The following is a 13,857-nucleotide window of genomic DNA, read 5'->3' as shown; positions in this document are numbered from 1 at the left end:
ATATTTGTAATCTGTGTACTTCTGTTTACCTTAAAAGGGTTGAAGAAGAATGAAGTAGACATAGGATTAGTTGAACAACACAATTCTGTTTCACCAACGATTCAATAAGTTAATTTCTTAAGCACTGTTTCATGCTTTCTTTTCAGCCTCTGTGCTCCATCTTCTTGAACCTTCTTTCTGCTCCTTGGCTATTTAATTTCTTCTTTACTTGTGGGTTTCCAATTAAATGTCACCTCTTCGTGGATGAATTCCTTGATGGACTTATCTAGAGTAGGTTAAAAATGAGAAGTTAAGTTTTTCTTTTTTTTTAATGAAAGCTGAGGCTTCCTTCATAGTGGCTCTAATTATTTCTGGATTTGTTGATTGCTGATGTCTTACTCTATCTCCCGCTAGACTGTAGTATCAGAAAGGGAAGGGCCAGGTCTGTCTTGTTCTCCCTCCTAGGCCCAGTGCCTAGACTGTGCTTAGTACAAAGTAGTCACCAAAAATTCTGTGTTTAATTGGTGTGTAAATAGAAGCTAATGTTCTGGTGCCTGTAGAATGGTTAACTTTAACATTTGTTTTGAAAGGTTGCCTGAGTAGTGAAACCAAGTTAACCATGAGGTCACTGCTTAAGCGTTTATTGTTTGAAAAGCACCTGATTGACAGTCACAAAGCTCTTAAAAGTGGGGGAGGGGACTCTACAAATGGTAGAGCCAAAGAAGAATGATTTTTGTGTCGTCCTTGAAAACATGCAGTGTCACTGGAAAGGAGGTGTGTGGTGAGTTTTCCAAGTCATGGACAGTCTGAGGTTTGGATCACAGGTTTTTTTTTTTTTGTTTTTTTTTGTTTTTTTTTTTTTTTGAGACAGAGTCTTGCTCTGTCACCAGGCTGGAATGCAGTGGTGCCATCTTGGCTCACTGCAACCTCCACCTTCCGGGTTCAACTGATTGTCCTGCCTCAGCCTCCCTAGTAGCTGGAACTACAGGTGCCCACCATCACGCCTGGCTAATTTTTTGTATTTTTAGTAAAGATGGGGTTTCATCAAGTTAGCCAGGATGGTCTCTATCTCTTGACCTCGTGATCCACCCACCTTGGCCTCCCAGAGTGCTGGGATTACAGGCATGAACTACCACGCCCAGCCTGGATCACAGTTTCTTGGCAATTTTTTTTTTTCTTGGAGACCAAGTCTTACTATGTTGCCTGTGCTGGCCTCAAACTTCTGAGCTCAAGAGATCCTCCCACCTTGGCCTCCTGAATAGCTAGGACTACGGTTGCCCCATGCCTGGCTTCTTGACAGATTTTTTTAACATCCCAAGACAGATGCCTCTCCTTTCTCACAGTCCTCTTTCGAAAAGTTCCTCTCTCTGATTTTCCCTTAAGCTTCACCTCCAGACAGTCACAGTATTTGAATACCTACTTAGAAGCTGTGTGACATTGGGCAAGATAGTCAACCACTCTGAGCTTTGTTTTCCTTCCCTGTAAAATAGGCATGATAATTCCCACCTTGAAAAGTCATTGGAAGGATAGTGAATACAAATGCCTGACATAAAGTGAGATTGATAAATGCTGTTTTCACAATTATTAGACTATATTATTTTAACTATGACTGCAAATCTGGTGTGGAAATGAAATGCTCATCTTAACAACAGAGCTTTTGGAAGTTGCAGGTTGAAATCCCTAACAGGAAAATCCAAAACCAGAAGTACTTCAAAATCTGAGACTTCTTGAGTGCCAACATGATACCACAAGCGAAAAATTCCACACCTGACCTCATGTGATGGGTCTCAGTCAAAATGCAATCAAATCTTTGTTTCTTGCCCCAGATTATCAAAAGTCTTGTATCAGATTGTCTTCAGGCTTTGTGTATAAGGTGTATATGAAACATAAATGGATGTCATGCTGAGACTTGGGTCCCATCTCTAAGATATCTTACCATGTGTATGCAGATATTCCAAGATCCTAAAAAATCTGAAATCCTAAACACTTGATCCCAATCATTTTGGATAAGGAGTACTCAACCTTAAAAAAAGTTACAGTAGATTTTAGGATCAATGGAGAAGATATTCTATGTAACAGATTTTTATTATCATATATTAAGTGAGGACTACTTTGTTTAAAATCTTTAGACTGAAATAAACACGTTCTGCATACAACCACCGTGAACACAATTTGTCTTTTTTTAAATTCAGAGGCACTTAGGAACCTTGTAGTGCCCCTGGGTTTTATTATGAACTCCAGTTAGCACTTTATTGTGGCTGCCTAGAAGTATTGATTCATATCAAGTCCGGAAAGCAACTTCTACCTGTTCACCTTTTCCCATTCCTTAACACATAATAGCGAAAGAGTCTGTTTCAGTAAATGCAGACTGGCTTGCCTGTGCCCAACCCTGTCTCCACTTGGTTGGCTTCCCTGGGATGAGGACTCTCCTGCGCTGGCTTGTGCTGGGAAGTAATAGAACCAAAGCAGTAACATCCATAGTGCTGAGGAACAGAAGTCAGTGGGGCTTCAAAGAGTTCATTTCCCATAAAGTATCCAAAGTTGTTCAAAGTCGGTCAAGCTGTCATCACATTTCAGATGAGACTATTTTAGGGAGTAACAAGGGCAGAGTAGATCAATTAACGTTTCTTTTTTTTTTTAATCACTCTAAATTCAATGAATGTTCAAGGCAGGTTAAACAGTAATAGCAAATGTGGTGATGGAAGAATTGAGGCAGCTTCTGTTGTAGTATTTACTGTGGTTATCATTTCTACACCTAAAGCTGCATTCCTATCTTCTCATTTATTTTGCCTCCCTTTTAATTCACTGAGTTTGATTTAGAGAAGTCAGTGCATTGTATTACAGTGCCATTATGAGTCTGAATTTCTGATTTAATTCAGACAGTGTGAGCCCAGAACAGAGGACCAGGAGATTCTGCATTACGCCAATTAGCCCGGGAAAGCTTAGACAACTGGCTCCGTATCTCTATGTATGCCCCAATTTCCCCTCCTGTAAAATGGAGCTATTTACTTCTTATCTGAGGATTGTAATCATAAAAGAAAATTTCCTGTAGATGTGAAACAAATTTTAAATAGCATGCAGATACTTGCATTTGTATTTTTATTTTAACCCAAATTAATATGCAAAACCAGGATGCCGTTTTCAGAGTTGTTGGCATCCGTTCATCATGTTTCTAGGTGAAGTATGTGTAAGTGATTATAGGTAATAAATATCTTTTTTTTTTAACTTATTGCAGAGGCAGTTTTTCCACTGTTAATGAGGGTAATTTGACTTGGTTGAAGGATTGCAGTTCTTAAGAATTAATGCAGTAATCCAATTCAAAGATTTAAAGAGATCTAAGATTTTTCACAGGTCGCGTGCCAGTGAATGTGCTCCTATCACATAGCAGCTAATGGACTTGAACGTCAGTCTGTCATTTACTGTTCCCTCACTGCATAGCAGCTTTGCCCTTGGTAGTGAGTATACTTTCCAAGCATTGCAGGTTATTTAGAAGTGTGGTATATTTGTATCACTTTTGAGAGATAGTATCCTATTTCCCACAGCCCCTAATTACTATAAAAACTGGGGTTATCTTTCTTAATTACATGTTTGAATCTTAATCTGCTAAGGTCTGAGGAATATCAGGCTCAGAGGAGCTGCCTTCTCGCCTTTCTTTTTCAGAGGAGGGCCTTTTTTTTTTTTAATGTATTTTTAAAAACTAATTCATGTATCATTGTATTCGTACATATAGGTTAATTCACGTGAATACAAAGGTTACATGCACTGTATTCATGACTTTCCATTTTTGATAATGATGTATTATTAACAGCTAACAATATTTTGTAAAGGCTTATTTATAAAGGATGTTGGAAGTGTTCTTATTTCCCGATCCCATTATGTTCCTAAATATTAAAAATCCCATTTTGAGGCAATTAGAAGCATTCGCTTCTTCCTCCACGTGTGTTCTCCAGACAGCGTCACCATTCTGCGCACACAGGAACCTTTGTTCCTTAATTAGAAAAAGGACTAGAGCTCATTAGTTGTGGTTCCATGTGGTGTCTGCTCAAACACTCAGGCAATAATACATTACAAGGAGAGATCCAGCCTAAATCTGAGAGGCTCTCCACAGTTCCAAGAACTGTGAAAAGATAAATATATCTTGGAGGGTCCTTGTAGGGCCATCCTCACATCCTGCACTGTCCTTGAGGGCCTGGCTGGTGGGTGCTCATCAGTTTTAAAGTCAAAGAGATTTGTATATTCACAGGAGGAGGGAAGGGGAGAAGGCACAACTTGTATAGAAATCTAGAACTTTACCTTTATTGAAACTTTCACCAAAAAAAAAATAATAATAATAAATAAAGAAATAGAATTATCTTTTGGATTTTTTGATAGGTTAGTGGGCACCATCCAGATGCATTCGGATGTTATTGAAGGTGGGCGAATTGTTGACAAACATGATAGAAGACCAGATACCTTAGGCTGATTTTCACTGCTGGCATTGGACGTCAGAGGAGCTGCATGAGTTTTGAAAGCTAAAACTCCCAAACTGGATCCACAAAAGCTTTAGGCTGCATCAGTTATCAACAAAGAGCCCTGATTTCCACAATCAGAACAGGCATTTCTCCAGCCTCCAGGAAACCTCATGCATCTAATGTTCCCCAAAATGTTAATAGTACAAATGGTGGACCCATCTCACTGGTTAAGATTAAGGTTCCCGCAGCAGAGAAGTGAGCAAGTGAAGTGAAAAATCTCAGACCGTATGGAGGATGTTTTGCTGTGCCTTGGCTGGGCTGGCAAGGATGTGCTGAAATATAAAGGGATATGGAGAAGAGAGCAAAGTGTCAGTTTGAAAGCCAGAGATTGGAAAATAGAGCAGTTATTTTGAGGGTCAATTCACTTCTCTTTGAGAAGGTTTATCCAGTCAGGTAGCTAACACCCTGGAAGGAAAAGAACTCAGAGGCCACTAGGCATGTCTGAGATACTCTCCCACCACCCACTACGCTAACCCCCTCCTCATATCTTGCCTTCTCTTTCCATCCCTGCCAAAGGATAAATTGCCCTCATCCTGCTAATGCTAATGGAAGACATTATTAACAAAAGGGAGTGCTTCATAAAGGAAGCTGAGATCTGGCAAGTGGAGGCATGACACCCTTATGCTGATAGTGGTACAGGTCAGAAATAGTGAATATGGAAACAAATATTTCACTGAAATGTTCTGCCATTTAAAGGGACATGTCTAGATAGCAATATATATATATACTTTTTTCCACCAGCAATCTTTTTTTCGTTGTATTTCTCAGAGAAAGAAAAATAGATTTTAAAATGTAAAAACCTGTTCTTCAATTGCGTATGCAAAAATCTCACTGCAGTATTTATTCTAAACCTGCTCTCATAATGTTCAGTCAAGGAGAAAACAGCAAAAAACAGTTGTTGATGGACTTAGCACAGAACTGGATTAAATAAGCATTAGTCTACTGAAGCTGATTACAGGAATATGAAAATGCAGTATCTTAATGGTACATATTTTTATGTGGCAGCTCAGTTGCCTTTCATTTTGCAGCTAATATGTCTATTCTTATGAGTCATTTACTTCTTTAATTACCTTTTGCAGGCAAGGCACCATGGTATATTAATGTGAATGATTTTTACTGCCAGTTTATCATACAATGCCCCAGAAGTTGAAAGGCGTAATTGACTTGGAAGAACAGCTCATGAAGGAAACAATATTTAGTTGACAGTTTTCCTTGTACTCTCTGTTGACGTTTATGAGTTTACACTATGCTAAAGGAGTAATAAACACAATTTTCTTTCAATAACAGGAAAGGGTAGCTTCTAAAATACATTTGTGGAAAACACATTTGTTCATTTCTTGAATAATATGAAAATAACACATTTCCAGTGATAAGACTTCTCAGATTGCCAATTGAATTAAACCTTCAAAGGTGCATTTATAACCTGTCTCAGAGCATTAGGAGATATTAGGGTTCATGTGATTGAATCTACTTAATGAATATTTAAATTATAAACAGATTTAGATAAATCATATTTAACTCTGGGTGTTAGGGTGAGACAATTTGGTCCTGTGCTCCCAACTTCCAGGAGAAGGAAAGGCAGAACGGGAGCTTGGGGATTGGGAACTGTCTGAAGGAAGATTTTGTTTCTCCAAAGGGAGGGAAAGTCTGACAGTACATTTTGGAAAAGTAAAGAAGGCATAGTCGATGCAACTCCTTATATGGCCTGGCCCTTGAAGAGTTAAATAAAGATTTGGGTGGGTCACTGCCGTTTTGGAGCCTGGAAAGGTGCTTTGACTTGACTTGGGCAGTGTTATTTTAACCATCACTTCCACAGTCCCCTTGGCCTTAAGCTGGTTCACTGGCTCTGGGCAGGCCCTGGTTTGGCACATTGGTTCAGAGGGAGTTAAACTTTTCACAGTTTTCTGGGTTGTTTGCAGTTCAGTCCTGTGCAACATAATGAAAGTTTTCTAGCCATCTGTTGTTAAGCTGGCGGTGAACAAGGCCAGTATATCCAAACAAAGTTCTGGCCTGCTGTAAACTGAACCTGTCAGTTTAGCATAGCTTTGCTGACCCCTCCAAGGAACAGGGCAGCCCTCGGTACCAGGCACTCAACGCTTAGAACTTTCAAAGGGGAACTATTTTGGGAGTAGGGGGTAGGGGCCTGTTTACTTTTTTCCTCTGTGTTCCTCTCACTGGCTTGGACTGGTTTATACTTAATCTTTACATGTACAAATGGATATTGGTCTCCCCTCCTTTTGGTCCCCCCTCCTTTTTCAGAGGGAAGGACATTTCTTCTTAATAGGGGATTATAACTTTTTTTTTTTTTTTTTTTTTTTTGAGACGGAGGCTCACTGTTGCCAGGCTGAAGTGCAGTGGTGCGATCTTGGCTCACTGCAACCTCCACCTCCTGGGTTCAAGCAATTCTTCTGCCTTAGCCTCCCGAGCAGCTGGGACTACAGGCACGCATCACCACGCCCAGCTAATTTTTGTATTTTTGGTAGAGATGGGGTTTCACCATGCTGGCCAGGATGGTCTCGATCTCTTTTGACCTCGTGATCCGCCCACCTCGGCCTCCCAAAGTGCTGGGATTACAGGCGTGACCCACCGTGCCTGGCCGGGGATTATAACTTTTAGAAGAAGGTAGGATTGTCTAGAAATGTATGTGAGGTGGCTGTGATTCAAAGGGAAGTTCTATGCAGTTATTTTTGTTTCATTATTTTGTCTTTCAGTGTTGAGGGGGACAAATAGTCCAGGAAAAGAAGTGCCTATATTTATTACTTAGCTTATATAGTTAAGGTTTTCATAGCTTTAAGAGGACTTTTCCCCCCTTTCTGCTGCATTTTGTATTTCATCATCAGAAGTTAATATACAGCATAACTTGGCAGAGCAGCAGTTAGACAATACTCCCAGCTGTATGGGCTATTTCGTGCTTCTCTGTTCTCATTTACAAGGTGTATCATTGGCTTTAATTGCCCAGCTTAACCTTAAAATAATTCCATTGTCTTGCTGTATTTTTTCCTACTGTAGTATATGTTTCATTTTCATTTTCTGTTTGGCAGTATTTCCTTGGCTATATATGAAATGCTCCTATACATTTGGATCCTTGAGCTACCTATCTATCTACCTACCTACCTATCTCAATACCTATCTAATGCTTCCCCTAATCTTTGTGGGTTTCCTTTTGTTAATGATACCTTGGAGGTGCTGCTGTATTTTTCTCTTGGCCTTGCTATCATGTATTTCTTGTCCAGCCTTGGTTACATTTGTGCCCTGTTAAGAGAGGGCCCTGGGGAGCCATCGTTAAACCTTGGTGTCCATTCGAAATTGTTAAAATATCAAGGAGAATAGCCACTGTTTTTGAATAACTATTTTGGCTGCTCTAACGGCCACCTTAATCTGTCTAGGTAGAAGCAGACCACAGTCCCACACAGCAACAAAGAAACAAGATACTGAAAGCCTTTAGACAAATGTCTGAAGCACCAGTGTGAGAGGGTTTGGGCTCAACTTCAGCTGCAATCAAGAAATGGACAAGGGTCAAGAATTCCATAAATGGGGGTGGGGACAGAATAGGCAAAGGAATAAACAAGGAGACACCCAAGCCTTCCCGTTTAAGGGACAAGGAGTATTACAGCTGTGAAAAATATTCAATTTAAAATTTAAATGAATGCACTTACTAGGAAATACTATAGAGTCATAATCTGTTTATGAGGTGACTGACACATAAAGTGTTTTTTTGTTTTAAAGTGAAAAAAAACATCACACACACACATACTCGGGGTAGACTTTCGGGTATAAAATGTCAGGTGCAATGTAACGTGTACTCAACTCCAAGAGTCAAGCAAATAACCTTGGTATTTAGGATGTTGCCTTTTAGAACATGAAATTGTATTTTGTTTTGTGTCCTTTTTTTTTATTTAGAGGAGGACTACATTAAGAGGTCACCTATTAGCTGTGTTTTTGCTGTCTTAAACTCAGCCCTTCTGTCTATTAAAATCAAACCACTGTGTAAACATTCTCATGTTGTTCTTGGTCTCTACAATGGCCATGGGGATCAGGTTTCACCTGCCTGCACATCTTCAAGCAATTACAGCAATTAGCGTGAAGCCATTTCACATTCAAGGATTCAAGGTCTATGGTGACATTCAAGTCCAGGAGAAGTCTGAAAGGGAGAGGAGGAAGAGGCCCAGAGCGAGATGACTATTCCATGGCCCTGAGCAGACAATTTCTCTTTTAAAAATGGTGGCCCTTTAATGATGTTATTATGAGGTTTTTAAATGACATATCAAAAGTTCTTTATATCACAAAAACCCAACAGTCATTTAATTATACTAATGAAGGTCTTTATACGTGTCAGATTTTTTAAAAAAGACTTCTAATGGCCATGAGAAATGGACTGTTGCTGCTGCTTGCATCACAGCAGTGGTGGCAGCATTCTTTGTAAAGGAAGAACATATTTTATAATGTATAAGGGAATTTGCATTTCGCTTTTCACGGCAAACCTTTCTGTGTTTTTTGTAAATCTAACAATTGCAACAACATGGAATATTTAGTTGGGGGATGTTTGGAGTAAGTGTTGAAAGCAACTATGTTTGTTTGCTTTTTTTTTTTATGGTTAGAGAACAACTGTGGCGACTTTCACAGATTGAACTAGTACAGTTCAAAGGAAAATCATCGACTTTGGCACATCTGATAGCTATATAGGCATGGCAGAGGTGTCTTGAAAAAACACTCTTAGGATCCAGTAGGGCTTTGGCTTTGTTTGTTTGTGTTGTTTTTTGCATTTTTGACTTAGTTACCCAGGACTTGTTTGCACAAGGCAAATGCTAAACTGATTACAGCTTTTAAAAATTGGTTTGTACATTTTTTAATCCATATTTTAATGTTGGTTTATTATGCAAAAAAAGAGGGGCACTAATTTTAAAAATCCAAGCGTGCTGCAAAAGAAGATCTTGCTTTGCAGTCCCAGAGGGTGCTTGCAATCAGGAATAACCGCAGGCTAAATTATAATGTGGAATTCTGTTGCCCTTTAACCTGATGCTGCCTGTTCACATTCAGTGTTTGTTAACAAACAGCTTTAAGAACAAAATTGTTGGGAGAATTACTATTTGATTGTATGCACTGACTTTATTGAAAATAAGAGGCTTTATTTTTTTTAATTGCATGTCTCTGAGAAAGTTGTGATAATTCCTTTACAGAACCGCCCTAGTTGGCTTAAAAGCTACTAGGTGTTAAGCAGTTGCATATCTGTAGGACAGAACGCATCTATTTGTGTGACTGAGGCTGGAACATTTGTGTTCATTCCATAACTAGCCATTTTAGGGAACTGGACTGCTTAGAGCTCTCTAGCCCCATCTCGAACTACTTATAGCTCTTCTGTTGAGAGATGGTTTTCCTGACCGCCCACTTTCATGGCGCCCAGGCTGTGTGCCTTTTGATACTGCAACGCAGAGCAGCTGCAGGGGATGCTAATAAAATGCAGCATTTTGGACACTGAGCAAGGTAAGAGTCTGCCTTTTTCTCCTGCCCCTTGAAAAGGGATTGCTAGGAAATCATTTCCTGGTCTCTAACTGGACCAGCTGAGTTAGAGAGGAACATTTGCATTGGATACTCCACCCCTCCCCAAAGTGGAGAAGGCAGGCGTGGAAGCACTGTGAGACTCAGAAGGGAGATGAGGCAGTAAACCAGATCTTTCCCATTTTTTCCCCCAGCCTAGTCTTCTGTTTCTATGATCTGCCTTTTGAACTGTTTTTGTGGCTGATCAGTTCCACCTAATATGTCTCTTGATTTCTGCTATTGTAATACTCAGGCGACATGCTGTTCTCTTCATTTTTATAAGCTTTAGATGCTTCTGCCTGTCATTTTCTGGCGGTTTATCTTCAGCGTCTGGATTTGCTTTCAGACTTGAATGTCTATCAAGCTGCCGTTGCTTTGAATGTGAGATCAAAAGAAGATGAATTCCAGTAAAAAATTTCCTTCTATGAAGAAAAGATTGGGGCCTATGTAAACATCCCACTGACAGCTCCCAATGAGTTATTTTAGCCGAGTATTAGCACCTGGATGACAGACAGTCCAGCATTCCATGCTAAATAACAAATCAGTAGCTTCTGTGGCAGAAGAACATTGCCACAAGATCAATACATTTTCAGAAGGAATCCTTTTCTTCCTCCTTTTTTTTTTTTTTTTTTGTTATTGAATATGGCTGTTCAACTCTTCCTCCTATTTTTCAAGCTGACTGGCTGTGCCTTCAGCAGTTTACTTTTCTTCACAGTATTTGCTGAATTACTCCAGTGATGGAAGACAGGACTGTGACAATCATTTTGGGGCGGGTTAAGGAGTGTTCCATTAGGCAAGCTAGGCATCTGGAGATAAACAGGTAGTTTGGTTGATGGTGGAGAAAGAAAATGTAAAGGACAGCCAGTCAAAGCCAGATCCAGGGCATATCCCTGGAATACGGGACGATGTGTTCTTTAAAAATACATGTGACAAAATCCTCTAAAGTCTGCAAAATCTGAATTTTCTTCTTCTTCTTTTTTTTTCTTTTAAAGCATCCTGCCTATGTAAATGTCACCACAAAAATATCTCAAGAGCAGGTTTCCCGAAACCCTGTTGGTGTGTATTTGTCTGCGTGAATGAGCTGTGTTTGGCTAGGGCTTGGTCTAGCCAGGGCACACTGCGTGTGCTGTGTCGCTGCTTGCAGACCTGGAGCGGTTTAGATACGTGTGGCATTAATAGATTTCTTTAAGTGCTAAATGCAACTTTGAAAATTACCTGCAAGCTCCAACTGATCTTTCAACTTTGAAAGTGAAGAATTACTTGAGGAATTCTTGTGGTTTCTTTGTCATTTAGTGAGAGCCCAGCCAGCTACTGTGGAGGCAAACCTCCCTGAGGTTGCCTACAAAGGGCAATGTTCCAGTGTGTTTTCTCTTCGAGTGTGCTTCAGCCGCACAGTACTTCCTGTTTATTCAAACATCTTTTTTACCACTCGGCAACCCCCGCTTCGCAGAAACAGCCAGAACCCATCTACAGCAAGAAGACGGAAATCCAAAGGCAGACAGTACGGGCTCCCTTCGCCAAACTCTTCATTTTCTCTGTAAGTGTCCAGAGAAAAAGAAACATTTTTTTGCTGGGTTAAACTTTTAAACTAGGGATCCGTTCTTGTGCAGACATTCTCTGAAGGGCGAAATAAGATGATCCAACTTGTTTACTGCTTTTTTTCCTCCCCCTTCCCTCCTCTCTCCATCAGAGGCTTTTTTCTTTTTAGAGATTTGAGAGGACCGTTTCCTTCTAACTCCTTGTTTAATTCACTCTTGCTTTCAAATATGTCTTTGGATATAATCAGCTAAGTAAGCAGCCGGGTGGTGTCAGGATAGTTTTATAGGCTAAACGTAGATTGGAACCTCTCTCTGCTTACTGTGACATTGTTTCGTGTTGCCTTCTTTTTCTTCCTGTTATCACAAGTAGTAAGAGAATGTGGGGATGGTGCCTTTGTAATTCTGCATCTACAGAATTGTCCCCCTGATGTTTGCATCACGACACCGTCATCATTTGTGAATCAGTCTTGATAATATTTGTACCAATTTCATGCCAATACAAGTCAGACTGCTGAAACACGCACGGTCATTATCTCATTCATATTCCTATTGTTTCAACGGAGTGGGCTGCAGAGGGAAAGGGAAAGCCTGCCTCACTTTCCGTGATGGTTGTTAACTTTGATGTTGGAAGGCTCTTTTCAAAATTTTCCTTGTGGGTAATCAGTATGGCAGGAAAAGCCCTTGGACTTGGGCTGCCTCCTGGCTCTGAGTAGAAGAGCAATCTAACGGCTCTCTTAGTCCTTTCTGTTGAAATGACTTTTTAAACACATGGTTTGACATTTTTGAAAAAGGTTCCACCTTTTCCTGTCTGTAGTCACTCCTTTTGCCTCTCTCCCCTCCCTCCACACCCCCCTTCCCTGACCCCCAACTTCAGTTTAATTGGTAAGCCAGGTGTTAATATTTCTTTTTTAACTATATGGTGGTCAGGGAATAGACAGGAAATGGAAAATAAGCTCTTTTGATCTTAAGAGAATTGTTATTACTGTGAACCTTGTTTGCTAGTCCGCAGTCTAAATATTTTTAAATTTTAGTGTCTAAAACAGCATCTATTAGAATAGAGAAGGAAATATGCTCTGGGGTTGTCCAAACCTCTCATAGAAGAAACATTTAAATACATAAAATAATTGTATGTATGTGTATGTGCATGTGTGTGCATTGCTATCGCTATGGTGGCTTTTTTGAATGTTCAGAAGTTGTTCTCTTTTGCAAGAAAAAATAAGATGTTTGCGACTGCCTTAAGGACAATTTGTTTAACAGTAGGAGTAATTGCAGGGAAAATGGAAAGAGTGACTGAAGGTATTTACTCAGATGTTAGTGTAGGTGTGGGGGCCGAAAACTCAGTGTGGGAACAGTGGGCTGCTTTTCTTGGTATCTTAGTCTATTTGATGACCATCAAATTTCCCAGCTCGCTGGTTTTGTTTTTTCTGGATGGCATGTTTGATTATTTATCAGAAGGGGAAGGGAGTAGCTGAAGCAAATAAACATGTGACCAAGTTCTGTTTTGTTTTCCACTCTGAAAGCCATGCCCTTTAACAGATACACAGAAAATAATAAATGCATTGTTTTATGATAAAAGGAAATTATATGTGTCTTTTTTTTTTTAAGGCAAGTGAGTTAACCCTTAAGGCTCAGGAGGCTTTTTGCCTTCTGAGAATTTGCCAGGCTTTTTATTGAGAATTAGCCTATTGCAACTAATGGTTTTATGGGACAGGATTTCCCAGGATTACTTGGTTCATTAATTTAGCTTTTTCTAGCCAGTTCACTTAGGAATGTCTGCCTCAGTAGTTCGACTGTGTGGTGTATGTGTGTGTGTTTTAAATAATAATACCATTGGACAAACCAGTGACTCTTACCGTTTTGTCGAAGGCTATATTCTGATGTTTAAAGCTAAACATGAATAGCTCAACTAAAGGAAAGTATACCATAGTGTCTGTGGCTAGGGTACAACGTAATTTATCAGAGGCCAACATTTTGCCCCTCTCTTTAAAGATGTTAGGCAGGTGCTGTAATACAGAGAGTCTACTTACATGTCTGTGTCCCTCAGAAATACCTTCTAGTCTTTAATATTATGTAACCCATTTCATTATCTTCAAGGCTGTCATTATCTCAAATTGATTCCTCCAGAGGCCAAGGGAAAGGCTCAAATCTATATTAAATTTAGATTTAAAATTTGCGTTTTTTTTTTTAGTTTTCAGGTGGGGTTTGCATGGCTTTGTGAAATCATTCTTAATATGTAGGCATTCACTGATATATGTGCGCATACTGGCACATTCTTTAAATACAGGAACATGATT

The 13,857-nt window shown here is 39.7% G+C and overlaps 1 protein-coding gene across 30 annotated transcripts in view; it reads left to right on the top strand.

Annotated features, from left to right (window-relative positions):
- Nucleotides 1-13,857, top strand: part of FOXP1 (forkhead box P1) — a 630,459-nt gene that overhangs the window by 443,374 nt on the left and 173,228 nt on the right. The window contains exon 1 of one of the 30 annotated variants that reach the window (XM_055383392.2): nt 11,104-11,562. The exons of 20 other annotated variants lie outside the window; for them this stretch is intronic. In XM_055383392.2, the coding sequence (XP_055239367.1) occupies nt 11,377-11,562 (186 nt within the window). In that variant the 5' untranslated portion in view covers nt 11,104-11,376. Of the gene's footprint in view, nt 1-11,103; nt 11,563-13,857 lie in introns of those variants that run through there. 9 more of the 30 variants (XM_004035885.5, XM_019023993.4, XM_031009108.3 and 6 more) reach the window with 9 other exon arrangements.

Source organism: Gorilla gorilla, chromosome 2 (genome assembly GCF_029281585.2).
Source record: "Gorilla gorilla gorilla isolate KB3781 chromosome 2, NHGRI_mGorGor1-v2.1_pri, whole genome shotgun sequence".
Classification (NCBI taxonomy): Eukaryota; Metazoa; Chordata; class Mammalia; order Primates; family Hominidae; genus Gorilla; species Gorilla gorilla.
This window is presented reverse-complemented; position numbering and strand designations above follow the sequence as displayed.